General features: G+C 36.4%; 4 protein-coding genes across 25 annotated transcripts; 2 read left to right on the forward strand and 2 right to left on the reverse strand.

Annotated features, from left to right (window-relative positions):
• Nucleotides 1-367: 367 nt before the first annotated feature.
• LOC124638271 (probable Ufm1-specific protease 1) lies at nucleotides 368-2,141 on the reverse strand. The gene is made up of 4 exons (XM_047175200.1): nucleotides 2,004-2,141; nucleotides 1,730-1,900; nucleotides 1,164-1,373; nucleotides 368-823 (listed from the first exon to the last, which is right to left on the reverse strand). The coding sequence occupies exons 1-4, from the start codon at nucleotides 2,124-2,126 to the stop codon at nucleotides 677-679; spliced, it is 651 nt and encodes a 216-aa protein (XP_047031156.1). The 5' UTR covers nucleotides 2,127-2,141; the 3' UTR covers nucleotides 368-676.
• A 2,438-nt stretch (nucleotides 2,142-4,579) lies between these two features.
• On the forward strand, nucleotides 4,580-14,850 carry LOC124638252 (sporozoite surface protein 2-like). Of its 22 annotated transcripts, none has more exons than XM_047175151.1 (15): nucleotides 4,707-4,821; nucleotides 6,868-6,913; nucleotides 8,278-8,307; nucleotides 8,612-8,644; nucleotides 9,518-9,550; nucleotides 9,917-9,949; nucleotides 10,324-10,371; nucleotides 10,569-10,601; nucleotides 10,760-10,792; nucleotides 11,003-11,035; nucleotides 11,252-11,308; nucleotides 12,746-12,760; nucleotides 13,390-13,413; nucleotides 13,677-13,715; nucleotides 14,687-14,850. In XM_047175151.1, exons 1-15 carry the CDS (start codon nucleotides 4,807-4,809, stop codon nucleotides 14,725-14,727), a joined length of 513 nt encoding a protein of 170 aa, XP_047031107.1. In that variant the 5' UTR covers nucleotides 4,707-4,806; the 3' UTR covers nucleotides 14,728-14,850. The 22 variants fall into 22 exon arrangements, with proteins under 22 accessions (XP_047031109.1, XP_047031121.1, XP_047031115.1 ...); XM_047175152.1 differs by lacking the exon at nucleotides 14,687-14,850 and adding an exon at nucleotides 14,052-14,182; XM_047175153.1 differs by lacking the exon at nucleotides 8,278-8,307 and having other exon boundaries at nucleotides 4,580-4,821.
• A 2,221-nt stretch (nucleotides 14,851-17,071) lies between these two features.
• On the forward strand, nucleotides 17,072-18,330 carry LOC124638258. Its single transcript, XM_047175187.1, has 2 exons — nucleotides 17,072-17,210; nucleotides 17,948-18,330. The coding sequence occupies exons 1-2, from the start codon at nucleotides 17,196-17,198 to the stop codon at nucleotides 18,197-18,199; spliced, it is 267 nt and encodes an 88-aa protein (XP_047031143.1). The 5' UTR covers nucleotides 17,072-17,195; the 3' UTR covers nucleotides 18,200-18,330.
• Nucleotides 18,331-18,608: 278 nt separating this feature from the next.
• Nucleotides 18,609-20,933, reverse strand: LOC124638483 (DNA-directed RNA polymerase II subunit RPB1-like). Its single transcript, XM_047175455.1, has 3 exons — nucleotides 20,896-20,933; nucleotides 19,820-19,881; nucleotides 18,609-19,573 (listed from the first exon to the last, which is right to left on the reverse strand). The coding sequence occupies exons 1-3, from the start codon at nucleotides 20,931-20,933 to the stop codon at nucleotides 18,609-18,611; spliced, it is 1,065 nt and encodes a 354-aa protein (XP_047031411.1).
• Nucleotides 20,934-26,717: the final 5,784 nt, after the last annotated feature.

Genomic DNA, 26,717 nt, shown 5'->3' on the forward strand with positions numbered 1-26,717 from the left:
GGTGATTTCATTTAGAAAATATACGGGTTCATCCCCCAAACACCCGCATTTTGGCGCGCTCTCAACTCTTACCCGAGTTGTGCTCCCGATATCTCCGCTAGTCATTTTCTCTCCATGCGTTAATCCGACTGGAATTAATAATGTATTATGTATGGCGCAATAAAGACGTCAAAGTTCAATACCGGTTCCTGACCATTGCAAGATATATCTGCTAGCTAGGTAATGCTCATACGAATTGCTAAACAAATCCGCCGCCAGTATAGCAACTGTCTAGTCAGTAGTACCTGTTTTTATAGAGTTATCTTGTTTTATTATAAGGTTTTGAATTAGATGTTAATTTTTAAATAAAGACTGATTAATGTTATGTATTGTTTTATTTTTATTATAAATTATATTAACATTATATAGGAAGACAATCTATTGGCCAAGGTTGTTTGTCTACAAACAAATAAATGACCTTGTCCCACTAGTCAATGGGTACTTAGTAAGGTCAACAAACTCTTATCGTATTTACTATTAATCTTTATTAATGTTGTTTTTGTAGACATATAAAAATGGCTATGTCTGAATTTTATAAATAATGCTTAACTTTAAATGATGATTATTTAAAAAAGAATAAGATTTTTCTATGCTTACTATGTTAAATTTGTCTATACCTATTCAATAATATTAATGTCTAACTAGATTTGCATTTGGCCTTGACTTGAGGTAAACAAATATTATAGAATGAGCTACTTAAGAAATCAGATAGACGCTGCCACTTCACCCAGCCTTTGTTGAAGAGAAACTCGCTTGATTGTTCCTTGCCTACATAATGTGGATCCTGGAAACAAATAAATATTGTTAAGAACTATTTTTATGGCACTTTCATATGGCAAGAGATATGAGTAAACTGAAATTTTGAGTAACCACAAGTACATGGGTGCCACTTACAATAGAAGAGGGAACAGAGTTTTAAAATAATTATATATCTTGTCTTATATCTATGTTAATTATTGTAATTGGAGTTGCACCATTTTAGTTAACGATGAATATATTATGTTGATATAATATGACTCCACCCATCACACAAAATTAATATTGTTGCTCTAAATATCCCACTGCTCGGCAAAGGCATTTCATTTCCATACCTAACAACTCTTTAAAAGAAATATAACACTTACCACAACTAATAAACTGGCACCACTCTTCCCTACATGAATGCCTACAATCCCTTTGGAAGAGGCGTCCACATCTCCGCCCATCATCAGAGGGCTGCCGAACTTCTCAAAATGAGATACCAGAGCATCCACTACAGTCTTCAGGTCATCTCCGTGATTCACGTGTATTATCTTGCATGGAATGTCATATAGTTTGTCTATTACCAGACATACCTGGAATATGACAAAATAAATACTGTGAAGTTTAAATAAATATTGACCTTTAGCAATCTTTTAGTGTCAAGAAATCCTGTTGGAATAAATCAAGAAAAATAATTTTATAACTGTATAGGTATCTCTCTCTCTCTTTCCAGCTATTTATCCCACATGGTGGTGGGGTCAGCTTTCCTAATTTGTCTTCTCCACTTCGCTCTATTTTCGACATTGTAACTGTCTAGGTATGTCTTGCCAAATTCCAATACTTATTTATAGTAAGTACAGTGAAGACAGTGTGGACTATTTTTATTAATAGAATATCATTTTTAGCACCGTCAAATAGCAAGAATCTGTCAATATAATATGTAATATACCTCAAAACTCCCGATCCATTGCCTAGAACCTACAAATGAAGCAGGTTTATCTTGTAATTGTACCAATATCTCTTGAATCTCTCTTATGGAGGGGACTTTAACGTCACAGTCTTGATTATCACTCATCCAGGAACAAATCGTTTGTAAAGTTCTATAGCCACAACCCCAACCCTGCAAGAAAACATTTAAAATTAAAAACTTACACGTAATACACTACAACATAACCTCAAATTCTAGCAGTAACGTTAAGAATTTTAATATAATTAATACTTACTCTGTCATCAAAACCATCGCAAAGATAATGGTAGTACTTGTAATTTCCAGAAATTAAATAAGTTTTCCCAGAATCCTTAGAGATCCCGGCACATTCGTGGATGTTTGTCAACAAACTTGACATTTTGGATAACAATGTTGCCAGCTAAACTCATTTTTAATGTACCTAAAAGAAACTTTTTCTTAAAAGTGATTTAAAATCACAATCTCACAAAGATAGTGAATAGAAAAAATATATAGGTATATAAGATCGAATGATGATACCTGCATTGATATGTATTATTAATATCATAATAACGTATATGGACATGTAAGGTTGTGTATAAATAAATAAATAAATAAAATAAAATATTACTCATGGCAACTCAATAATACTGCGCCAGCTAGTGACTTGGGGATAGTCAGAGAGGGACTTTTTTTGTAAGCTCACTAGAATAATAACAGACTTTAGGAAATGATAAGTTGGTTCTTAAATCTGCAGTAAACGTCAACGTTTTAACAGGAGGTGACTTGGTGCACGTTTATTATGTAGGTATTTAGGTAGGTACCTACCGAACAACTTGGTTGTATCATTTATCATCATACTAGATGCATCATGTCATCTGCAAAAATTAGAATAAATAGTTGCTTATTCCTAAACTCAGTATTCATCGCTTGTCTAGTTTCTAGGTAGGTTCTGAACTGCTACCTTCACGTGTCGCTGTAGGCACGTTCATGGGTGAGTCAGTAATTTCTTTACAAAACAATCGGTTGTCAATGCCAATAGTCAAGGCTCCCTTTAGCTACGGGTCAATTCGCTCAGACCGTCTCGAATTGCCATTCCATAAAACTACGAGAATGATGGAAGCAACCCTAATCGCGCCTATTTGATATTGCAGTGATGTCTCTTTTTTTTTGACTGCCTCGAATCGTTGGTCTAGTGGTCGCAAGCGCGGCTGTTGTGCTCGAGGTCTCGGGTTAGATTCCCGGGTCGGGCCGAAATTGCTTTGTGGGTATTCTTAAACTTTCACAAAGTAGCCCGTAGTCTGGAAGTTGGTGATTGATTCACCCGTGCATCGGAGAGCACGTAAATGTCGGTCCTGCGCCTAGGGTTACCAGATGAAAAAAACAAAAGTCCGGAGAAAACCTGAAGCCTGATTTCCATGGAAAAGTCCTGAGATTTTCTACAGATGAGAATTTTCTCTCAAAAACGTATTATTATCGTTGTGATCATTGCGGATCTTTTACTTCGATAAGTAAGTAAGTATTGATTTTAACTGCAATTGTTACCAAAAGAAGATTATTTTAAGTTTGTTTTAAATTAATACATAAGTATTGATTTTAACTACAATTGTTACCGAAAGAAGATTATTTTTAGTAGTTTAATAAGAGAGATCTTTAAAATGTAACCTGTTTTTTATTCAAAATCCTGAGCTGTCACTAGATTTGCTAAATCCGGCCGGAATCCTGAGAAGAGTCGAAAAATCCTGAAATCTCAGGACAAATCCTGAGATATGGTAACCCTACCTGCGCCTGATCTCTCTCCGGTCGTGTCGAATTGCCGTCCCATCGGTCGGGTTATGAGAGTGAAGGAATAGGAAGAGCACCTGTGTCTGCGCAAATGCTCGTGCACTATAATATGTCCTGCGCAGCTGGCTGAACAGCCGCCGCCGTGGCCGAAATCGGCCAAGGACGCTATTATTTATGTCTCTTTGCAAGGAAAGGGCAAAATAATTCAATCGCCTATTTATACGGTGATTAGGTAAATCTAGGAGGACCTAGCATTTATCTCGAAGTATTCTATGTCTGCTTCTTTCAGTTCGAGTTTGTTTTTCTTTCTTTACCTACTTATTGCTTCATAAGTAATTAGTGCCTTAACTAAACGCACAATTCATACACGTAAAAAACAAGTGCCAGAAGTGCCAAAATTCACATAACGTTTACCTACTCGAGGAAAATACCAAAGATACAAATATCATAAATAATATACTTCTACTTAATCCTATCCTATTATGTATAAGCATTTTACTGATAAAAACATACGGACAGGTGTTTAAAATTAGCTATATTAACTACCTACCTAATATTTGTTCCTGTTGCTAAGCTAAATTCGTATCGAGTTAGGTAGGTAAGTACGCCATTCTGCAAAAGCAAATACCTACTTATGTAGGTACCTACAGTCCGTAATCTAGGTCTTTTAAATATTTTGATGTTTCAGATGTTAGACGAGTGCATCAATCTACTTTACTTAACCTGATTTCATGGGTAGAACTATAGACTGGCAACTTGTTGCAAGCGCGATTACGAATCCTAGTCAAGCAATTAATACCTGAATACACTCGCTAGACCTTCTTTGTCAATGTTTAACACAGTTCAAAAGGCTTTACCTACATGTAAGTAGGTACCGCCATGAATAATGCACGTCGATATCAACCCTTTACAAAAATTTTGGTCAATCATCAGTTCAGTTTCCTATAGGTCGTTGTAAGCATCAATTTTCAATCCAAGAGATCAAAAGCGATAGCGGCTAAAATAAATAAGTAATAAGTATAAAACTCGAAGAAAACATTTCCTAATAAATCTTGACATAACAAGAACAAAAACAGATGAGCGATACGAGATTATTGGAATTGGCAAAGGAAAACATTAACTATTTGTACATCGCAGACCAAATGTTCAAAGAAGCGACAATATTTGTACAATATTCGCTTGGGTCGGACAGGTTATCGGCGCCGCGGTATATAAGAGGGGTCTCTGAAAAAAATTCGGCATACACACATCTGATTTTAAAGTTCTCTATACAGCTGTGATAGATAACTAACAAAATGATGAAATACTTGGTGAGTGAACTGTCATTAAAACTTTTTGTTAGGACATAATTAACTGTTGGTTAGGCATGTTTAGAAAATTGCGTTAGAAAAAACAAACGCTGTTATTGTTTTAAATTCATGTGAATTTTATTTATTTTTGTGGTGCTGTAACAATAGCTGTGTTCTATGACTGCTACGGTTTGTAAAGAGTGCTATATAATATTTATTAACGTGCGAAAAAAACTATAAAATTTTGATAAACAGGTGTACTTAATAACATTTAGCAAAAGTAAATGTTTAAGTAGATACTGTAAAATGAACTAACTACTAAAGAATAGTAATTTGCTCTTCCAATTTTGAAAATAAAATAAGGTTGGTCCAAAAACACATCCTTGAGGAACAGCGCTTTTTATTTTACTATTAATCATTATATAATATTATCAAAAATCAGACTTTTCTTCACCAAAATCACTATCTTATCATAAGGTTACCAAAATTACAACTATGTTTGATATTTGGTATTGAAAATATAAAACTTCCTCTGAATGAAGTTATTAAGATTACAAAGAATTAAAGACGCGATAACCCACGATAAACTAGACAATTTCGAAATTAAAACAACAATTTATTTACGCAACTTTTGGTATGTGTGAGTGATCAGGACTATTTATTTAGTCTTCGCTTAGTTAAATGGAATTAGTTAGGTACCTAGGTACTGTAGTTATGGAAATCATTTCTTAGCAGAAGTTTGCAGTCTGGCTTGCATGAAATTGCGGTCTAGATCGGCTAACTCAAAAAAAATTGTTATGAGACTTATCTTTTGGTTTAAAAAAGTATTGTTTTCTTTTGCTTATCAAAACCAACTAGGACAACAAAAGGCTGAATCATGGAATTGATTACAGCTGATAACGATATAGCTAATTAGTCAATTGAAATTCTTTGTATCATTGTTTTACAAGATTTCGATTTTGTAGCCTGTGTAAAGCTATACATTGTTTGTTGTGTATTTATTTAAGAGGTAAGTAGGCACATATTATTACAGTTACCTTAGCAAATTTTAAGGAAAGTGCTTAGTTTAATATCTACCTAAATAATACGCAGGTAATTTTATCTAAATCCATAGTGATAATTTCGGCATCATTGCACTTACGCTATTATTATCAGTATACCTTTCCTGATGTGTTTTTTCCAATTTAATCGTTTCATCTTGTACCAATAAGATTTTTTTTGTAATTTCCCAATGCTTAGTCCAAATATTTTTGCAAGAGCTGCGAATACTTACATAGAATTCACAGCCGAACAATTGTTATGTGTTCAAAATATTGAAGTTTAATCGAGTTAAACTATGTGAATAGTTAAACAAACAATCTGTAGACAATACGAAGGCTGAGTGTAAATGTGTTTACATACGATTGGAGCCTCGGAAACTAGTTTGTTTAGCTGGAAATCCTTGAGACAAAACTCTGAATAGGTATCTATTTACTTAGTTTTTACCATATTCGTCGCGTGCATTAAATCATTGTAGGTATAATCTTATTAGTTGTTCTAGCATTATTATTAATGAATAGGTCACAGGATTTTAGTCTCGCGATGTTTTGAAAAAGGTCTTTTACCTATTTATTATCAATAAATAATTTACTTATTTTATCTTAGGTTATCAAAATTTAGGATTAATCGTTCTGTGTACCTATATTATTAAAGCGAAAGATTTTTTAAAATACAAGCACCTGATTTTGATTGTTTTCACACTGGCGCATTTTCCGCTCGGTTTTTCTAGTTTTTAACGTTATTTTTGTACTAGCAGTTTTTTAAATGTTTGCTGTTACGACGTCGCTCGGAAAATCCGCCAGTGTGAAAGGGAAATAAATTAATTCTATGTGAATTTGTAAAAAAAATACAAATATTATGACAATGCATGACCATGATCAATAACACAAATATGTACTTCCTTCGATGCTAATCTTATCGACGAGATAAAGTGAATCCGTCCATATCACTGTCAGCATTTGGTTTTCACTTTCTCACTCAGTCGTTCAGTGATTTGTGCTCAAAATGAAAGTGTTTCTCGTTTTCCAGGTTATCCTTGTTTTGGCGCTATTCGCCATGGCTGCGGCCCAGGGAGGTATGTTTCACAATATGCATATTAATTACTAACTTACATGGTACTTTAATTACCTACATAGTATTTTTTCTTATTTTTAACGTAATTTTAAATATGATTTGTTAAGTACTTTTATTACATTGCTTGCATGAAAAAACAACAACATTTTCATAAAAAAAAAAAAAAAATAGAAATCTGAGTCAATCTTATTGTTGTGAATGCTTTTTCATTTATTTAGCTATATAGATTGTTTAAATACTTAGCCTCTCTCTTAACTAAAGCTATGGTCATTGTATGCAGATTTGATCCATGAACCGAAAAACATTTTAAATGGACTCTTGCACCAATTTAACCGGGGCATATAACATACAATTACAAAAAGCACAAATTCATTTAATTATTAAGTAACTCAGTAAATTGCAGACCTAATAGGAAATTCATTATGTGCAGTTTTTTTACTGTTTGTGGAATAATTTCAGCTTAGGCTGGTATTACCAAAGACTATAAAACCATTATGGTTATTTACTTTATGGGTATTACATTAAGGCACAAGTTCCGCGACAAAATAAACGTCCGTTTTTCTTAAAACGACAATTTTCTTTGAAATTTGAACGTGTAAATTAATGGTAAACAGTTGTTTTAAGAAAAACTGTCGATTATGCTGTCATAAAACAATAAAGGCTCGAGCAGACCGGATGCGTATGCGTAACCACGCGGGCGTAACCATGAGTTGTGATGTATGGAAATGTATGAGATAGGCCACACCGCTTGCGTAACGACGCGCGTGTCTACGTTACGCAAGCGGTGTGGCCTGTCTCATACATTTCCATACATTACAACTCATGGTTACGCCGTAACTACGCGCGTGACTACGCGCGTGGTTACGCATACGCATCCGGTCTGCTCGAGCCTTAAATGGACACGTTCGCCAGTCCTATTGACAAACTCACGTGCACTTGTAAATCATTTATTTAGACTTAACAAGGGTATAATTAGTGCACTGTAATTATAGAGCACTTAATTAACAATACAGATGATTAATTACAATTTACAACGCACCAATGTTTCCTGCACACTGTGTGAAACCAACTACCAAGAACGCATATTCATTTACATTTCCACGTAAAGGTACATTTTCAATTCTTGCTGCCGAGACTGTCACATGCAGTCGATATCAAATGTCAGATATCTGACAGCGACTGCATATGCTGTTGCCGCTTCGATCCAAAACGGTTTGATGTAAATACCTACCTACATACAAACCAGTAGTGCAGCTGCGGCCTAGTGCAGTCAGCAGCAAAAATTCTAAACTTACCTTAAATAAATGCACTTTTAAATGCATCTGTTGCACGTTAATGCACGCTCATATGAAAAAATCTTTTCAGGACGTTATGGAGCAAACAGACCTTCACCCGGTGAGCACGAACACTTCATTAAAATTATCATTTTTCATCGCACATTGCACACAAAAATGTAGATAATAATTGATAGGGATTTATTAACAAAACGCTTTTCTTAATCCACTTAATACTTATATAAGATTAAAAGCCACTCTACAAGTTCTGATATCTAACTATTATAATCTTACTGATACCTACTTAATTGTGCTATATTGTGACTGACCCAAATCCAAAACCCTAAACTTAAGTGCTTTTGTATATTGTCATTTGTGTTAACAAAAACCGCTTTGCTCATATCAGCCATACTTATTGTTTTCAGTGAACGTAGTGGACAACAACAACCCAGGAAACGGTAAGAATAAAAACCTAATATAAATAATCATTTCTACAAGAATTGATCAATAAGCAAACACACTCCGGTTTTAAGACATTATATAAAAGGAGTTCCAAAATTCACATTGGTTATTTTCATAATGCTAATATCAGTATTCGTCTTTAAAAGCTTGTGTATCTGCAGTGTAGCAATGCATAGCCTCAGACATCATACTATGTAGGTACTTACTAGCTTCTGCCAGTGGTTTTACCCGCGTCCTTTGGGAACTACTTCGCGCACCCTTCCAGCCTTGGACTAATTAACACTGAAATAATTTTCCAAATCGGACCAGTCGTTTCTGTGATTAGAGTGTTCACACTCGTTACAATATTTTTTTTGTGAAAGGTAGGTTATTACAATATAGAGATCATAAAAGATATAAGCCTACTAGGTGGACATACAAAGTAGGTAATAGGTAAAAGATAAAAAAAGCTTACAATACGTTATATTATTTCTAGTGAACTTTGTCGACAACAATCCCTCCAACAACAACAACAATCCCGGTAACGGTGAGCACTATGCCTTACTATACTTATTACATTACGTTTTTAAAATGCGATCTCATTCCGTAGTATTTACTTTAATTTTTTAAATAAAGAAATCCTTATTCTTTAGCATTTTTTTTGTTGTAAAGTACGGCTCAAAACAAATTTTACTATATTCGTGATAAACCTTTAAACAAGATACTGGGTATATTTTAATTCGATTTTCACCATTGAAAAGAGTGACTTATGAATTATAAACTCGTGTAAAGCCGAGATGGATAGTTATTAAAAATGCATCCCTCGTTTGTATAAAAAAAAAATGTAAACACTCGACTACTTTGCTTAAATGGCGCTGTTTTATTTTTAGTGAATTTCGTCGACAACAGCAACCCGGGTGGCGGTGAGCATTCTGCGTCTATTAATTGCCACTTTCCGAAATAACCGAAACTCTCAGCTCTTAAAGGCTTGTTTTTTTAGTTTCTTCCGTTTTTTAAGCACTATTTTGTTAATAAAATCTCACGATAATAGGGCAACAAATAAATATGATACAATATTTCTAAAACATTTTGTCGAAAACATTTAATCCCTGTCAAAACAACAATACTATCTGTATATCGATATATTACAAAATTCCTTATATCATTGTTCTCTCTAAAAGCTAGTATCATCAAACATTTCTTCATGTCTATGTGAAAATAATAATTAATGCTTTCAAAACTGTGTTTGTGTAATGCTTTGCTTATGTTGGGTATTGTATTATTTCTAGTGAACTTCGTGGACAACAACAACCCTGGTAACGGTGAGAAAACTGCTTTTTTTATTATAAATATTTATCAAATCACTACTCATCATTTTTTATAAACCTGTGTCTGCGCACGTGCTTGTGAACTATAATATCTCCTGCACAGCTGGCTAATCTCCTCATAATAGTATGAGTACAGCCACCTTAGCCGAAAATCAGCTAGGATGCCATTATTATTAATTTCATTTATTTATTTTAGAACACATTGATTATATTTTAAATACAAACATATATGTATATTATGTATAGATATCACTATGCACGGACAGGATGCCATGCTTCCTAAATAGCACTCTAATTAAAAGGGTTTGCTTACAATGGTCCATAATTATTTATTTATTTATCCACATTGATTTATTATATATTTCTAGTGCACGTTGTTGACAACAACCCCTACTACGACAACAACCCGGGTAACGGTGAGCGCACAGCCTTATATTCAAATTAAAAGATAAAAAAAACTAGCCATATTATTACCACCAGTACCTAAATTTTTATTTTTTATTGAGCGTTTTATATTTATTTTGTATACATTTATCACACACACTTTAATTAATAAAATAAATAAATTAGATATACGTAACACTTTGCTTATAACGGGTTTTATTATTTCTAGTGCACTTTGTCGACAACAACAATCCGGGTAACGGTGAGCACTCTGCTTTATAGTATTAAAGAAACGAATAAAGTCATTTTAAATTGTTTAATATGATGGTATTTAGCACACAAGGGAGAATTAATAAAATGAATACTAAAATGAATGAGATATGACAACGTTTTGCTTTAACTTAATCTTCTTATTTCTAGTGCACTTTGTCGACAACACCAATCCGGGTAACGGTGAGCACAAAGCTTTATTTATGACATAAAATCAGCAAAATAAATCAGCATTAGAACAATCAACTTCACTGAAACAGTTCAATAAATATGACAGTTTCGTGAAAATTGCAAAAAAATATCAAACACTATAGTATTTAAATCACTACACATTATATTCGTTAGAGAGCGTGCATAGAATGCTTTGCTTATACTGGGTTTTATTATTTTTAGTGCACTTTGTCGACAACAACAACCCGGGTAATGGTAAGCACAATGCTTTATTTATTTAATTTATATTTAAAGAAGCCACCAATATAACAATGGGTTATTTACTACCTTACTTTTTGTAATATTAATTTAAAACTTTATGTAAATCATCTTCTTTATTTACTAAAAAAAATATAAGTTAGGCACACTTTAAGTATGCTTTTTAGAGCATGTATTAAATGCTTTGCTTATACTGGGTAATATTATTTCTAGTGCAAGTAGTTGACAACAATCCGTACTACGACCCCTATTACAACAACCCGGGTAACGGTGAGCATACTGCCTTATAATTATTACACGAATTTATAATTTTATTAAAAGGATTCAAACTCAGAATCATTTATTCAAACAATTTATTCAACAAATTAGTTATTGTGATATAATTTTATTTACTGAAAGCTTGTGATTTTGTAAGAACTGAGCTGAATCCTATTAATTCTATGTTTATGCTGTAGTTAACCTATGATTAGGTTAGGATATTTGTATGCAGCCTTGTTGGGTACCATATAGGCATGCTTCTGCTTATTATATTTATTGTAAAACAACATTTTTAAAAATTATAGATTTTTTGAACCTAACAGCACATGTATTAAGTTAAATTATTATCTAACGGCCAGTTTCTTCATCAAAAGTAAAAGCCAAAGTAAAAGTCAAAGTAATGTCTAAAGTAAAAGTAACGGTCAAATTCATTTTTTCTATTAGTTTTGCTGTCACTTTAGCCTTGAAAAAACGAATTTGACCGTTACTTTTACTTTAGACATTACTTTGACTTTTACTTTTGATGAAGAAACTGGCCGTAAGCCAACTACAGCTTAGTATGCACTGCTTCGCTTTTAACCATTACTTTCATTATTTTCAGTGCATGTGGTAAACAACAATCCTGGACCAAGTAGGTATCTTTAATACAAACCCTCTTAAGATAAAGTTAACCCATCCTCAGAACGTTTTTCCTGTAGTGACCGATGGCGTACCTACGTACGTACCTATTATTTGGGTAGTACCTAGGTGTTTAATGTTCCTATACATGCGACTTATCTAAGCAAGACCGAATTAAGTTGTTTGTCAACCAAGAAGTCTTTTGGGAACCATATTGTGCTTAATACTATAACATGAAGTATAGTTATCGGCACGAATCTTGAGCTCTGACTTTCACCTGCGCAGAAGTAATTTATTGGGTCCCTTTTGTGGTATGAAGTGAGGCGCGGGGGCGGGCCAAAGCGGTGATTGACCTGCAGTGCATCGCGTCATAGCCGTCACTCGGGATTGGTTCTTTGCTAATAAATAACTTCTGCGCAGATGTAGGTCAGTCAGAGCTCAAGATTCGTGCCGATAACTATAAAGTTATGTATATAGGTATTTAAAATGCGTAATAACGTGCGCCATCAGTTGACAAGGAAAGCAGATATGTATATTTTCCTACAATAGAGGTAATGTAAGACGAAACTTGACATTATCACTGCATATCATAATAATATATTTCAAGATTCTATGATTTCAACAAATATCTTTAAAGATGATGCCTAGATATGATAAATATTTGACGCATTAGGTACTACCTATAATAATTTCCGTTGTTCGCGTTGTTTGTTGAAATAATGATTCATGTTGCCAAGTATTTTCGGCTAAAATAATACCTACGTACGTCCAGATAATTATCCCGTTTCCCAGCCATTATGAATTTACTAACTTGTTTTATTTTTGTTTCAGTTAACGTCTACAACCGTAAGTATATAAACAGATTTTTCCATATAATCATCGTATACACTACTAAATAAGTAGATAGAACTAAATAAGATGACTTCTAGAAATTCACTTTAGTTTAAAAAAAAAAATATTTGTTACATTCTCACTTCACCTGTATAATATTGTACAATCTATAATATTGATGCCCTATTGCACTTAATGCAGCGCCTTAGCACAGCCTACTACTTTCAACTAGCACATAATGTGGGCTGCAGGCACATGCTTTCAACACGCTTAAGTCACATAAAAGATTTCTTAATTAACACGCTTATTTATAGGTTTTAATTTCTTTCTAAATATTAAAAAAAGGCTTCTATTTGCCGCATCTTGAGAACTAAGGTGATGACCGAGGCATATGTCATGAATGGTGCACAACGAAGGCTTCGGCTTGAGAAGTCATCAATGGCCTTTTAGACTACAAAAGACGATTTAAAAATGCTCGAGTTAAGCTACCGTTCGCGGACCGTGCCTCGAAAAGTCTGTTTACGACTTTATATCAACGGCCCAAACAATGTTTAAGTTGCGTCCAAAGATTGTATTTGTATTGCATTGATTCAATATGTATGTATCAAAAATCCACAGTTTTAATCTAATGATATTTTTTTCAGCCCCTCCCGGTGGTGAACCAGTCGGTAATTATCATTATTTATACTGCTTTAATTACTTGAAATTGATATAAGTAAATACATATAGCTTATAACGTATAGGTCCATTCTCTTCTTACTCCGATCTAGACTATTAATTTTAAAGATATCTTAATATCAATTTAATGGTTAGTTTCTAATCTAATATTATTTTTTATCAAATGCACTGCACTGTAACAAGTAGACTTAGGTACTTTATCTTTTCAAAAATAATGCATAACAAATTACTTATGAGTTATTTATTTTTTCAGACATTTCGCCTGTGTACGTCAACCGCCCCGGCAAGCAATGTAAGTATATATATATTCTAAATACAGACGTAACTAAAAACCTATCTAAATGTGAAACTCCTGTCTGTCTGTGTGTGCCAGGCCTCTGCCTTTTACGCTATCTGTTTATTACGCTTTATGTGTGCTTCAGTGGTCATAAAATTAAACGAAACCTACTTTTGTGAAATCAATTTATTTAAGCAGTTTAATATACAAATCTAAGCTACTTTCTTTTGTGAACTCTAGTAGATGTAATACTTATAACAGGCATTTTTTATAAGACAGATTTGGTTTGGCCGAGATCTAGTTTAATGATATAATTTGGTTAAAACTAAATAAAATCTTCTTGCATTTCAGACGACAATGAATACGCGCGTATCGGAAAATAAATAGACTAAATTAATAACACTTTAATAAATGTTTTGTTTTATGTAGATCTTCCGATTGTTCAATGATGATTTCTCAATATACTTAATCATTTTCTATAACTGTTGTCTTATTCATGCATGCTAAATTTCAAGATACCTTACCTACTCTCGAAACTATGTTTTAATAATCTTTTTGTAGTCTTAAACAGTATTATTAAATAGTTCTATTAAAATGTCTGAACAAGACGCATGTTGACACAGTATTTAAATTGATTCTGAAAAAAGTTATATTATTTTCATAATTATTTTGTAGTTACGCTGCAGTAGTAGTAGTAGTATACCTTTGTACCTGTAATAACTGCTTAATTTTCCTCGCTATAAAAATGTTTTGCTTCGATTTCTGTACTGTGTTTAATTGATTTCCTATAATAAGGTGGAGGTTCTCTATTTGGATGGCTGTGTTCTTTTTTGTGGGAGTTCCTAATAAGACAGAGTATAAATACATAGAAATCTATACCTAATGAGCCTATTTTAAGAACATCTTGGCCTCAAATAAAATGTACATATGTGGTCTGCATTTTATCGGCGCCACACTAAGCGGGTGATACGTTTATTTTATTTCAGACAGCAACCCCTTGTTCCGTGGAGGTAGCGGACGTCGCTAAATACTTGAAGTATTACACAATTGTATAAACCTATATAACTATTATATAGAAGTATATGTTTTAAGCTGTTATCAGCACAATGATACGTTTCTAATAAGCGAAATTATACTATTATAATCATCAATACACTGTTTGTTTTATTTTCCTGAAGAGGTTGACACTGCTCTACACACTGCTGTGCTGTGCACTGGTACTCGGCTACATCCGGTTAGACTGGAAGCCGACCCCAACATAGTTCGGAAAAAAGTTCGGAGGATGAGGTTGAGACTGCTGTGTTTTTTCAATTATCATCATTTGCCTTTTCCCAATCATGTTGGGATCGACTTTCACTCTAATGAGATGCGGTTAAGCACCAGTGTTTTACAAGGAGCGACTGCCTATCTGACCTCCTCAACCCAGTTAGCCGGGCAACGCGATACTTTGATATAACTGGTTCTCAGACTCTGCTTGAAGGATGACATGAATAAGAAGGGAGTGAGTGTCAGTATGACGAATGACAGGGAAGAATGGAAGTGGAAGACATATTGCGCCGACCCCAAATAAAAATGGGTAGTAATAAACCGAGTGACTGTAAATTACAATTTTAAGTGTCAAAATTAATTAATTTGGGTTGTATAATTACTAAGTGAGCGACTGACTTTAAGTGACGAAAAATCAACAGAATAGTATCTTATGCCCATTTTCACCAACAAATACCTAAATTAAGGGATCCCCTAAGAGCATTTACGGAACACTTAATAAGAATTTCGTTTTCACCAAAGTTTAGGTATCCCTTATCCATAGTTATTTATGTCAAAATTGGGAGAGCCCTTATTCTAAGTGGAACTTAGATAAAGAGATTGTTGGTGAAAACGGGCATTAGAAACATTAATTTGAGTTACTTAAAATACAAAATGAGCAGCTTCATAATATTTGAGCGACTTAATATTTGTTTGAGTGTCAACGTTACCTACGTCCTGCATTTTTTTCAATATTTGGCAAATGTATTTTTTATACTGAGCGGCATTTTATCTTAAATGAAGTGTTTCGAATACAAAATGTATGAAATAAATTACAATAGACACATTTATATATATCTATACATTTCCTAAATAGTAATCGGAAATGTATAATTAAGATATCAAGGGGTAAGCGGGGTATAGCGGAGCGAGGGAAGGGGATTGAGGCGAAGCATGCAAGCAGGCATGCAGCATGGAAGCACAATGCAATATGCAGCAAGCATGGCTTCTGTCACGGCTTCGGCGCTGCGGGGCTCCGGCGGTCCCATGCGAGCTTATCGTCGCAGATGGTTTTCACGCTCACCACCGCAGCTTTGGCTTGCTGGCCGGCTCGGCCGGCCAGCCTCAGCCGCGGGGGCGAGCGTTAAAACTACCTGCGCCTTAGCTCGCAGTCCGCCTCGCCCCTCCGCGTCTACGCGGTTTTGAATTGCACTGTAGGGGTAGGGCAAACAAGACTACGTGGAGTCGGATTTGCAGCGATTCGTTTTCAAAATTCTGCCATCTTAAAATAGAATATCAGGAACCAATAATCATTAATAAAGCAGCTTACAAAACTTTGCTCAAAGTGAACTTTTTAGTAGTACGTTATGTATAACCTCACTTAGAAAAATCGATTCTATCTTAATATTGAAGTTGCCCTCTCTGTATTTCCAGTCGCTCACTTAGTAATGTAGTCGCTCGGATAAAATTTTAATATATGAAATGGATTTATCACAATCCACTTTTTGTAACCTCGTTCTGGATTTTATTATTAATCAATATTCGTTGTTAGTTTAGTTAATTTTTCGCTTACTCAAATTCATACCGCTCAAATTATTAATACAGTATGTCATCATCAGTCGCAAATCGTTTTTTTAATCACTCGTTTTATAATTTCCCAATAAAAATTGGGAACAGGTCAGTAGGAAGAAGAAGTTCTCAGACTTTCTGCGTTTTTACCTAAACCCAGTCTCTCTATTTAAATACTGGTAGGTACTTACTCAGCTTCATTCGGTCAGCTACATTACTTAGTTAGTTGGGAAGAGACTACGTATATTCTGAACTAATTAGAAGCATATAGCCAAACTACAATATATAGAGATAGAATACAATATTTCGAAGAATTACGTCAATACGACAATAGCATTTTTCATTTGTTTTTCTCTCATTCATTCACTTTATCATTGTTTATTTTCCTCAAGTTTTCCTTACTATTTGTTGACCAATAAATGCGTACATACTAATAGGATGTTTCAATTCCATAATTGCTTATAGGAATCTTGATTGACAATGCTATAGTGGATAATTTCTCATATCCTAGAAGATAATTGTAATTATTGTTCGAACGTACAGTTTTTATGTATTAACGTAATTCGATAATTATGTACTATCCCACGGTCAAGTGTCTCGTTACATAGAAAGCTAATATAAAACAGAGCTGTATCTGAAAGAAGTCAGTCAGTGTTTAGATTCTGTAAAATATTATTCAGAATGTCTCGACTTGGGGTAAGTTTTCCTTTAATATTTAATTTTATATTATTTTACTTATTAGTATGCCCGCGGTTTCTGGACTGGGAACTGCTGCCCATACCGGGATGAAAATAGCCTGTGTTACTCGAGAAGAGTGTAGCTTTCAAATGGTGAAATATTTTTTTATCGGTTTAGTAGTTTCAGAGCCGTTAAACACAAACAAGTAAATGTTACCTTCTTATTAAATAAGTATGGATAGATACTAAATAAGTTTTCGAAGAGTGAAATTCTCAACATTCACAAATTATTATTGTTGAAATTAATTTCGTAACCTATTTGTTCTGAAACTGAATATCAAAAAAATCTTGCGCCTGATAATTTTATAACACTACAAATACTCTTCAAAGAAACGCTTATGTGTATTTGGAGTGAGTTGCTCTATTTGTTTCTAAGATACGCCAACTTTGCTGAAGTGAATCTTTCATATTGATCATTACATAGAGTCATGTATCTACTTAGTTTATTTATAATAATTGGCTACTTTATAGTGTCATGAATTACACATAACATTGGTATAGCAATACGCAGTAAGTAAATAGCGCTTGATTTTGTGTCTAGAATGAACTAATAGAGAATTAGACGAGAAATTACCAATAATACTTTAGAAAAGACTTTTTTGACAAGAATACTTCTTACATAGACCCATTGATTCCTACCTACCTTTTAAATCCAAAAATGATCCTTTTAACCAATTCTTCACATCTACAACACAGATGTTCGCTTGCCTGTTGATGCTGGTAGCATTAGCCATCTGCGCAGAGGTGCCAGCCAACATGAAGGGCCCCGAGCCGCCCAAGGAAGGAGGTCAAAAACTGGATGTACCCCGTCGTGACGCTCAGGTTCCCTCTCGTCCAGAACTACCCCGTTCTGATGCCCCTCGCCCAGAAGGCAGGACCGGGACCGACCTTCCAAAAGGTGATAATCCCAAACCTGATGCTAAGGGAACTCCAGAAGCGAAGAGTTAAAGCGTTCACCTGAACCCTGTAGTTAATAGATAGACCAAAGCACGCCAATGATTATTAAGTATTATTATTTTTTATTACTATGTATTTCATACATTAGTTGAGCATTAAAAAAATCAGCTGCAGCTGCGAAATTTTGTTTTTCATTTTTTTATATATTCGTTAAAAGAAACACTTTAGTTATGTTCTAGGACCTACCTACCTACTTTATGAAAAATCCCACTTAGATCAAAAGATGTTTCCTGTCAGTCAGTTTTGCCCTCTACTTAGATCTTACCTTCCCTAATGGATTAATCCCCTTTTCAATAATTTTGTGGGTATAGGTCATTGCAAAAAAATAAAAATGAATAGGTAAGTGATAGTTTATTTTTAATTGCAATAGGAATTATGTCCTATATCCAAACACAAGATTTTAATAGTTGCGTTGTTGCTGATCATACATTGGTCTCCTATCCATAAAAGTTTGGCCATACCTTGGACCATACATTTGACCGCTTTGTGGCTTCTGTGAGGACCACGATGAACTGCTGGCTAGGCCGCTTTGGGCATAAGCAAACCCAGTGGCTCCATAAGCAGATCCGGTTGGGCCATTAAAAGTACCAGCTGGGCCATAGGCTGGTGGCCGAGCAAAACCAGTTGGGTAATAGATGGGAACGGCTGAGCTAAAAGCAGAAAAGCCTGTCCCTTGAGTTGAACCAAATTGCCCATAAGCAGAAGTCATTGGCGTCTGCCAAGACACATACATTTGGTTGCCCGCCACACCATACATTGGATTCGGGTTGTTGTAACCTGGGGCTCCAAGTGGTTGGTAAGGCGGTACATTATAACCGTAAGGTGTATTGTATGTAGCTACATTTGTTTTATCTGGCCGATTTTCTACATGTACACGATGTTCGAAAGTGTCCGTTGCACCTTGTTTTGAAGTGTCTTGATATTTGGGAGAGTTATCGACTGGTTTGATGGTCCCTCCTCCAAGAGGCGAAGTTTTGGCGGCGGGGTTTTCAGATTGCGGTGCAGGCCTTGGGTCATTATATCCATAAGGTGATGGGGTAGTTGAATCTGTTTTATTATAAACGGGTAAATCTCCATTTGGAGTTCTGTGACCATCGCCATCTGTTGAAGCTAGATTATTTCTTTCAACGTACTCATTGACAGTATGCTTGTATGTTGGTTTCTGGCCATCAATGGAAGAGTATTGATCATGCACGGTTTTTTCAGTGTACTTTTTATGAAAGCCGGTATTGTTTTGATTGTCTAGTGGTTCGATGCTTAATCCATTCTTTTTGTCATACGTGCCGCTGAAGCCCCTGCTGTTATTCAAGTTGAACTCGTATCCCCAGCTTGAGCTTTTGGTTTCCTCAAAAGTTGATGGGAGACCTGAAATGGATTACAATACGTTAATATCTATCGGTACCAATACATACGTAGATTACATTAGACGAAATTAAAAATTGGAAATTAAAAATTGGAATTTAATAAGATTACCAACACCATTTTCAGGTCTTCATCAAGTAATTTAAAGACTAACCGTGCAACGACAGTCTTTGCGTGGTCGTGGACTGTATATTAGACATTATAAAAATAACTAAACAAGAGGTTAACAAGTATCGAATTAATACTCACAGTATGATCCTTCCACGATCACCAAAACCAGGGCAATGCATATCTGCAAATTAATATACACGCTTTTTAGTTGCCTTAAACTTAATCCCTACTACTACTATCCTTACTAATATTATAAATGCGAAAGTAACTCTGTCTGTCTGTTAAGCTTTCACGTCTAAACCACTGCACTGATATTAATAAAATTTGGTTCAGAGATAGAGTTGACCTTGAGAAAGACCATCATCTTCCGAGCCTTTTTCCCAACTATGTTGGGGTCGGCTTCCAGTCTAACCGGATGTAGCTGAGTACCAGTGCTTTACAAGAAGCGACTTCCTATCTGACCCCCTCAACCCAGTTACCCAGGCAACCCAATACCCCTTGGTTAGACTGGTGTCAGACTTACTGGCTTCTGACTACCGGTAACGACTTCCAAGGATGTTCAATGACAGCCGGGACCTACAGTTTAACGTGCCATCCGAAACACAGTAATTGGTGTCTAACGGCCAGTTTCTTCATCAAAAGTTAAAGTTAAAGTTATGGCTAAAGTAATGTCTAAAGTAAAAGTAACGGTCAAATTCAATTTTTCTATTAGTTTTGCTGTCACTTTAGCCTTGAAAAAACGAATTTGACCGTTACTTTTACTTTAGACATTACTTTAACTTTAGCTTTTGATGAAGAAACTGGCCGTAAGATATATTTAGAAAGTACATACAAACTTATAAAAGTTGCATTGGTGCTTTCCTGACCTGGAATTGAACTCGCGCCCTCATACTCGAGAGGTTGGTTCTTTACCCACTAGGCCACCACAACTTTTTGACCTTGAGAAAGACCATAGGATAGTTTTAATCCCGGACTTTTGAAGAATTCTCTTGGATACGCGATATAACCGCACGCTGCGCGGGCGAAGCCGCGGGTGGAAGCTAGTTTAAAAATAAGCAATTAATTTTATTGCCAACTTCATAAAACTGCAGCAGATTTCTTAATTATCTTAGCACATGTTTATGTCTACTGACCTACAGAAGATTCTAAAAAAAATCCGTCTCTGTTTTCTTTTAGTATGAACTTGCACATGTATGCCCAGATTAAATTGTTACCATTTCACGGCGTCGTTACAGATTTTAAACATAAACATGGCGAAATAAAGAAATTATTTGTGTACTTAATAAATAAAAATGTATTAATATACGCTGCAGGCCAGAGAATATTATCTTTATTTACATTTATTGAGCGACCAGTCTACAATCGAAAAGTCTCTATGGTCAGTCCGTAAGTGTCTTTAAAAATACATACTTTTTGATACATGGATGGAAACCATATGAAAACATTTAAGGTGCGTTTTGAATGCAAGCTTCCGACTGCAACTACCGACCGCACTAGACTACATTAAATCGGCCGCAGCTGAAGTTCTGGTTTGTATGTGCATATTTACATGAAACTGTTTTGGATCGAAACGGCCAGCAGAACGTGCAGTGGATATCTAACAACGTCGGCGGTTGCAGTTGACAGCTAGCATTAAAAACGTACCTTCACTTATGTTTGGTATATATGTTTATATATAAACTATGATATAAACAGATACATATACCCAGATAACTATCTATTACATGTAGTAGCTACAGGGTGCACTAAAACTTAACATGTTTTTTTATATCGTACAAAAATACTCACTTTCAATTTCATGGTAGCACTTTAAAACACGATTTCATGTCCAACGATAATGTAAGACTGAGCTCTTAAATATTATACAAAATATTTATACGAAAGTTTATCTTCTGTGTATGTAGGTATAATATGCCCTGACCTGTGATGATAATCGTTCATTTGTTATTTGAACATAGGGTTGGCCATTATGAATGGTGGTGCTGATAGGAAACCCCGATGTAGTTTACTGTAAATACAGGTTGTTACAAAAGTAAAGCCAAAAGGTAGTACCCCTTTTGTAACACTCTGTATATTAAATGGCCCCTTTTGTAACAACCATTTTTGTCCTTATCAAATAAGGATAGGAAGGGACTTCCAATTACCAATTCCAATTAATTACATTAGCTATTCAGAAGTAGAGTCCCGTGCCTGATTTTTTTCTGGTTGTATCGGATATAAAATGAATGCAGCGATTCACTGTGTTCCTATACACACTTGTGCAGCCAGACTTTTACCGACTGGCGACTGTCCAATACTTGAAAAAGGCTAGGACACACAAAATAAAATATACGAACAAAATATTGTATACCTAAAGCCTGGCGAGCGTCTTAAGGCGCAGGCCCACCGCAATGCACGGAGAGGCTACGAAGAAAATGTATGTGGTTATGTCAACTGCAACCCACGGAGAAGCTACGCATGAATTGCCGTCATTGATACATGCGTGGCTGGCTCGAATAGGCGGTTACATAGCTCAACGCTGTCGAGACGTGGCCTGGCCCTCGACTATGTACAGCTCACTTATAGCCTTAAACCCGTGTCCGTGGATTAGAGTGGCACATGCGTAGCCTCTCCGTGCACCGTCCCACGCTATAAATAGTCGTGGGTCATATTCGTGTTACTGTTACTGTTACAGCCTTTTTTTTACTTTATCGTCCCACTGCTGGGCACTGGCCTCCTCTCACGGAGAAGGATTGAGCATTAATCACCACGCTTGCTCAATGCGGGTTGGTGATTTCGGACTTTATAGTCCAGGTTTCTTCAAGATGTTTTCCTTCACCTTTTTATTAGCTATTGGTGCCTAAGATACTTACAAAGTACGTACAAACTTAGAAAAGTTGCATTGGTACTTGCCTGACCTGGAATCGAACCCACACGCTCATACTCGAGAGGTTGGTTCTTTACTTTTCGTGTGCATCGCGTACTAGCGTTGACATCGGACGCGCTTGCACCGTACGTAGAAATTATTATTTATAATTTCGGCCGAGCGCGGCATTAGCCGTCGCCTCATTTTTTCACTCCATGCGTTCCGAAGAACTCGTGGCGAACGAGGTCCTGGCGTTCCTGCAGTACCATCTGGACGTCATGGATGAGGTCAGTGTGACCCAGATCTGAACCTCAAACTTCACTGAGGTGGAGATACGCAGCGCCAAAACGCTGCTGTACGAGACGCTGCTTATGGCAGACCGAATGCCGTCCCGCAGGAGGGATGAAAAGGGAGAGAAGAGTCTCCAAGACATCATTAAAGTGCTGAAGGAGACCGAACCAGACGAGACGTACCAATTTTCGTGGCAAAGGAGTTGCGCAAGCTGTCCCCAGTCACGTTTGACCACGTCGACGTCACCAGGCTATTAAAGGACATCACAAGCATGAGGTCTAGCCTGGTCGAGCTGCAGTTGAAGCTGGAAACATCGCAATCTACCATCAGCAATCTACACAGTGAAGTAGCTGAATTACGAAACACTGTAAGTAGGTCACTCGCGCCTGCCAACAGCGGCAACACACGCCACGGGCAGATCAACGCATCGCCGCTGAGCGCCGCGTCAGCAAAATTGCACTCGTCGCCGGTCACCATCACTGCAAGCGATGCTAAACTGTGCCCCGCCCCCTCCGCGTCTCCTGTCGTCGGTACGCCGATGAATGCAAGCACGTCAAAGCCTAGACGTGTTTACTCGGCTGCCGTGAAGCAAATTCCCGCTGAACGGCAAGCTAAGGCTATTGTGGGAACTCAGAGTCACCCCGAAGTAACCTAAGGCACGGTTCATCTTGAACCTAGCAACGGGAAGGCTGATGCAGATGGTTTCATCGAGGTGGAGAGGAAAAAGAAGAAGCCATCCACTCGGAACTAATGCGGACTGCATTGGCGGGTCCGAACATGCTGCTGCGTCCAGCTATACCTACGACGCAGTTGTATGTTTCGCGAAGGTCGAGCAGATCGTGGAGTATATTCGAGTGAAGACTAATTGGACTTTGAGAGTCGAGAAGTTAGAGTCGAATCATAACACGAACTTTAAATCGTTTGTGGTAGTTTTGGCCGAAGGGTGTCGTGTTCCGGCGATTCCGCGGGAGGTTACGCGATACCACGAAGTGCAACATGACACCGCCTACTCGTGTCAACACGTAGCTTTTAATTACTTTATTTCTGTATGTACCTATTAGTTTATTAGTATTGTATTGTTATTTATTTACGTATTGTATTTTCTATGGGCCCTAGTTGCCTGAAATAAAGGAACAAATAAAATAAAATAAAAATAAATTTACTCACTAGGCCACCACGACTTTCTATACTATATTCGTGTACTCCGGTGGAAACAAAAACCCATTGCTGTCAAACAAATGAATACACGCAGCTAAAATGCGCCGCGTGTCCGTGCATAGCATGCGCCGCTGTGGGCCCGGGCGTTTAAGGCCACTGCCATGATCCACGCGAGTGTACGCGGGACCGTATCAGTACTCTTTTGTTTTTCATTTGTTAGTCGGACTTCCCTCATTAGAATGTTGACGTACGAATAATAGTATCACTGTTTAGAGATAATAGCGTATAATGTTAAAGAAATGTATGAAATCCGTCATTGTGGTCGTTAACCGAAATGTTTGTAGAGGTATTGTATTAACTATGGAAATGTACTTAATTTGTAGGTTTAATTTCTAATATCCATTTATATTTGTGTCAATAATTCATGATGATGATGATGTCCTCCTAGACGTTTCCGTCGACGGCGTGGTCACAAATAGCGCAGTAAAGTTGCCCTTGCGCATTGTAAGTGTAGTTATAGGAGGGCTTAGGGCGGGATTTTTGGTGCTGGCGTTTGGCCTCTAGGGCTTCAAGACGCCGCGAATTATAAGTAATATATTAATAATTTATTTATTTACTCAAAACAATTACAGTACAGTTCTTCTTGCAGCCGAACTAGGCGTGAGCCTTTATCTGAGCTTACAGCGCGGTTCCCCTCAGGAACAATTTATAGAGTACCTAAATTAGTAAGATACAGAAGGTTAGGAGCGATTACTAATACGAAAACAAAAACCATTTATAAATATTTTTAAAAAGAAATTAGGAAGCTAAACTTAAATTACTTACAAATTACATTTGTGGATTGAGGATGTGTCAAAAACTCTATCACAATTCGTAAGCTACGCTCTTCCTGAGTAACATAGGCTATATTTTATCACGGCACGGGAAGTAGTTCTCACAGGATGTTGTTGAAACCACGGGAAATCGTCTAGTTATATCTATACTAATATTATAAAGCTGAAGAGTTTGTTTGTTTGTTTGAACGCGCTAATCTCAGGAACTACTGGTCCGATTTGAACAATTCTTTCGGTGTTAGATACTTTTTATCCGGGTTCGTGCAGAGGTTCCCACGGGATGCGGGTGAAACCGCTGGCAGAAGCTAGTCATATAAATAATATTTATGGATGTGACTCACTGTAATGTAAAACCACATCAGACCACATTTGGTTTATTAGGTAAGCTACTTAGGGATCCATTTGCGTCATGTGTGTCACTTTTTGAGTTTGGTGGGACATTCGTCGAAACCAATGTATCACTTTTTGAGTTCACTGCTACATTCGTGGAAACCAGTACACCACTATTTGGGCTCGATATTATTTTCCTTACACCACTATTTGGGCCCGGTATTATTTTCCTAGCATTGTTTGGGCCCGGTATTATTTTCCTAGCATTGTTTGGGCCCGGTATTATTTTCCTTACACCACTATTTGGGCTCGGTATTATTTTCCTAGCATTGTTTGGGCCCGGTATTATTTTCCTTACACCACTATTTGGGCTCGATATTATTTTCCTAGCATTGTTTGGGCCCGGTATTATTTTCCTTACACCACTATTTGGGCTCGATATTATTTTCCTAGCATTGTTTGGGCCCGGTATTATTTTCCTTACACCACTATTTGGGCTCGGTATTATTTTCCTAGCATTGTTTGGGCCCGGTATTATTTTCCTTACACCACTATTTGGGCTCGATATTATTTTCCTAGCATTGTTTGGGCCCGGTATTATTTTCCTTACACCACTATTTGGGCTCGATATTATTTTCCTAGCATTGTTTGGGCCCGGTATTATTTTCCTTACACCACTATTTGGGCTCGATATTATTTTCCTAGCATTGTTTGGGCCCGGTATTATTTTCCTTACACCACTATTTGGGCTCGGTATTATTTTCCTAGCATTGTTTGGGCCCGGTATTATTTTCCTTACACCACTATTTGGGCTCGATATTATTTTCCTAGCATTGTTTGGGCCCGGTATTATTTTCCTTACACCACTATTTGGGCTCGGTATTATTTTCCTAGCATTGTTTGGGCCCGGTATTATTTTCCTTACACCACTATTTGGGTTCAATATTATTTTCCTAGCATTGTTTGGGCTCGGTATTATTTTCCTTACACCACTATTTGGGTTTGGTATTATTTTACCTGCACCCGGTTTCTGGTTTATGTAATACACTGGGGGGCTCACGCCAAATCCTACGTTTCTATGATGATTACCGGATCCATCAAACAGCCTGCCGAAACATGGGTTACCTGAATACAGATAAAATCGAACATAATTTTAATTAAATTGCATATTTAATTAGGTGAAATGGCGAGAGATATCTAAGATATTGAACAGATAGAACGACAGAAATAAGTGTTAAGGTGTCAGTTTCATATACTCACAATCATATGTTTCCAAAATAAGGAACATGAGGAAACAGCAGACCTGTAACAATTTTTTCACAAATAAAAAATGATGGCTTTTTAGCCGATAATCGGCCATGGTGGCTGTCATATAAGGAAATTATATTTCAGGCTCCGGAGTGCATTGTGAAAGTTTCTAAAAGCCACAAAGCAAATTTTGCCTGATCCGGGAATCAAACCCGAGCCTTCGTACACACTGCGCCTGCAACGGCTGGACCAACAAGGCAGTTAAAACATATTTAGTAGTCAAGCGATTAACGAAGATACGAATAATAGGCATGATGACAGTAATCAAAAA

The sequence above is a fragment of the Helicoverpa zea genome, chromosome 17 (assembly GCF_022581195.2).
Source record: "Helicoverpa zea isolate HzStark_Cry1AcR chromosome 17, ilHelZeax1.1, whole genome shotgun sequence".
In the NCBI taxonomy this organism is placed as follows: Eukaryota; Metazoa; Arthropoda; class Insecta; order Lepidoptera; family Noctuidae; genus Helicoverpa; species Helicoverpa zea.

Bases quoted from the DNA above. Each gene is read 5' to 3' on its own strand.
- LOC124638252 (XM_047175151.1), top strand. The intron at 9,950-10,323 runs GTGAGAAAACTG...ATATATTTCTAG, and splicing joins CAACAACAACCCTGGTAACG to TGCACGTTGTTGACAACAAC. The intron at 13,414-13,676 runs GTAATTATCATT...TTATTTTTTCAG, and splicing joins TCCCGGTGGTGAACCAGTCG to ACATTTCGCCTGTGTACGTC.
- LOC124638271 (XM_047175200.1), bottom strand. From the start codon at position 2,126: ATGTCAAGTTTGTTGACAAACATCCACGAATGTGCCGGGATCTCTAAG. The intron at 1,901-2,003 runs GTAAGTATTAAT...GTTTTCTTGCAG, and splicing joins GCGATGGTTTTGATGACAGA to GGTTGGGGTTGTGGCTATAG. The intron at 1,374-1,729 runs GTATATTACATA...GTCATATTCCAG, and splicing joins AATGGATCGGGAGTTTTGAG to GTATGTCTGGTAATAGACAA.
- LOC124638483 (XM_047175455.1), bottom strand. From the start codon at position 20,933: ATGTTTATGTTTAAAATCTGTAACGACGCCGTGAAATG. The intron at 19,882-20,895 runs GTAACAATTTAA...GCAACTAAAAAG, and splicing joins TGTAACGACGCCGTGAAATG to CGTGTATATTAATTTGCAGA. The intron at 19,574-19,819 runs GTGAGTATTAAT...AATCCATTTCAG, and splicing joins GATCGTGGAAGGATCATACT to GTCTCCCATCAACTTTTGAG.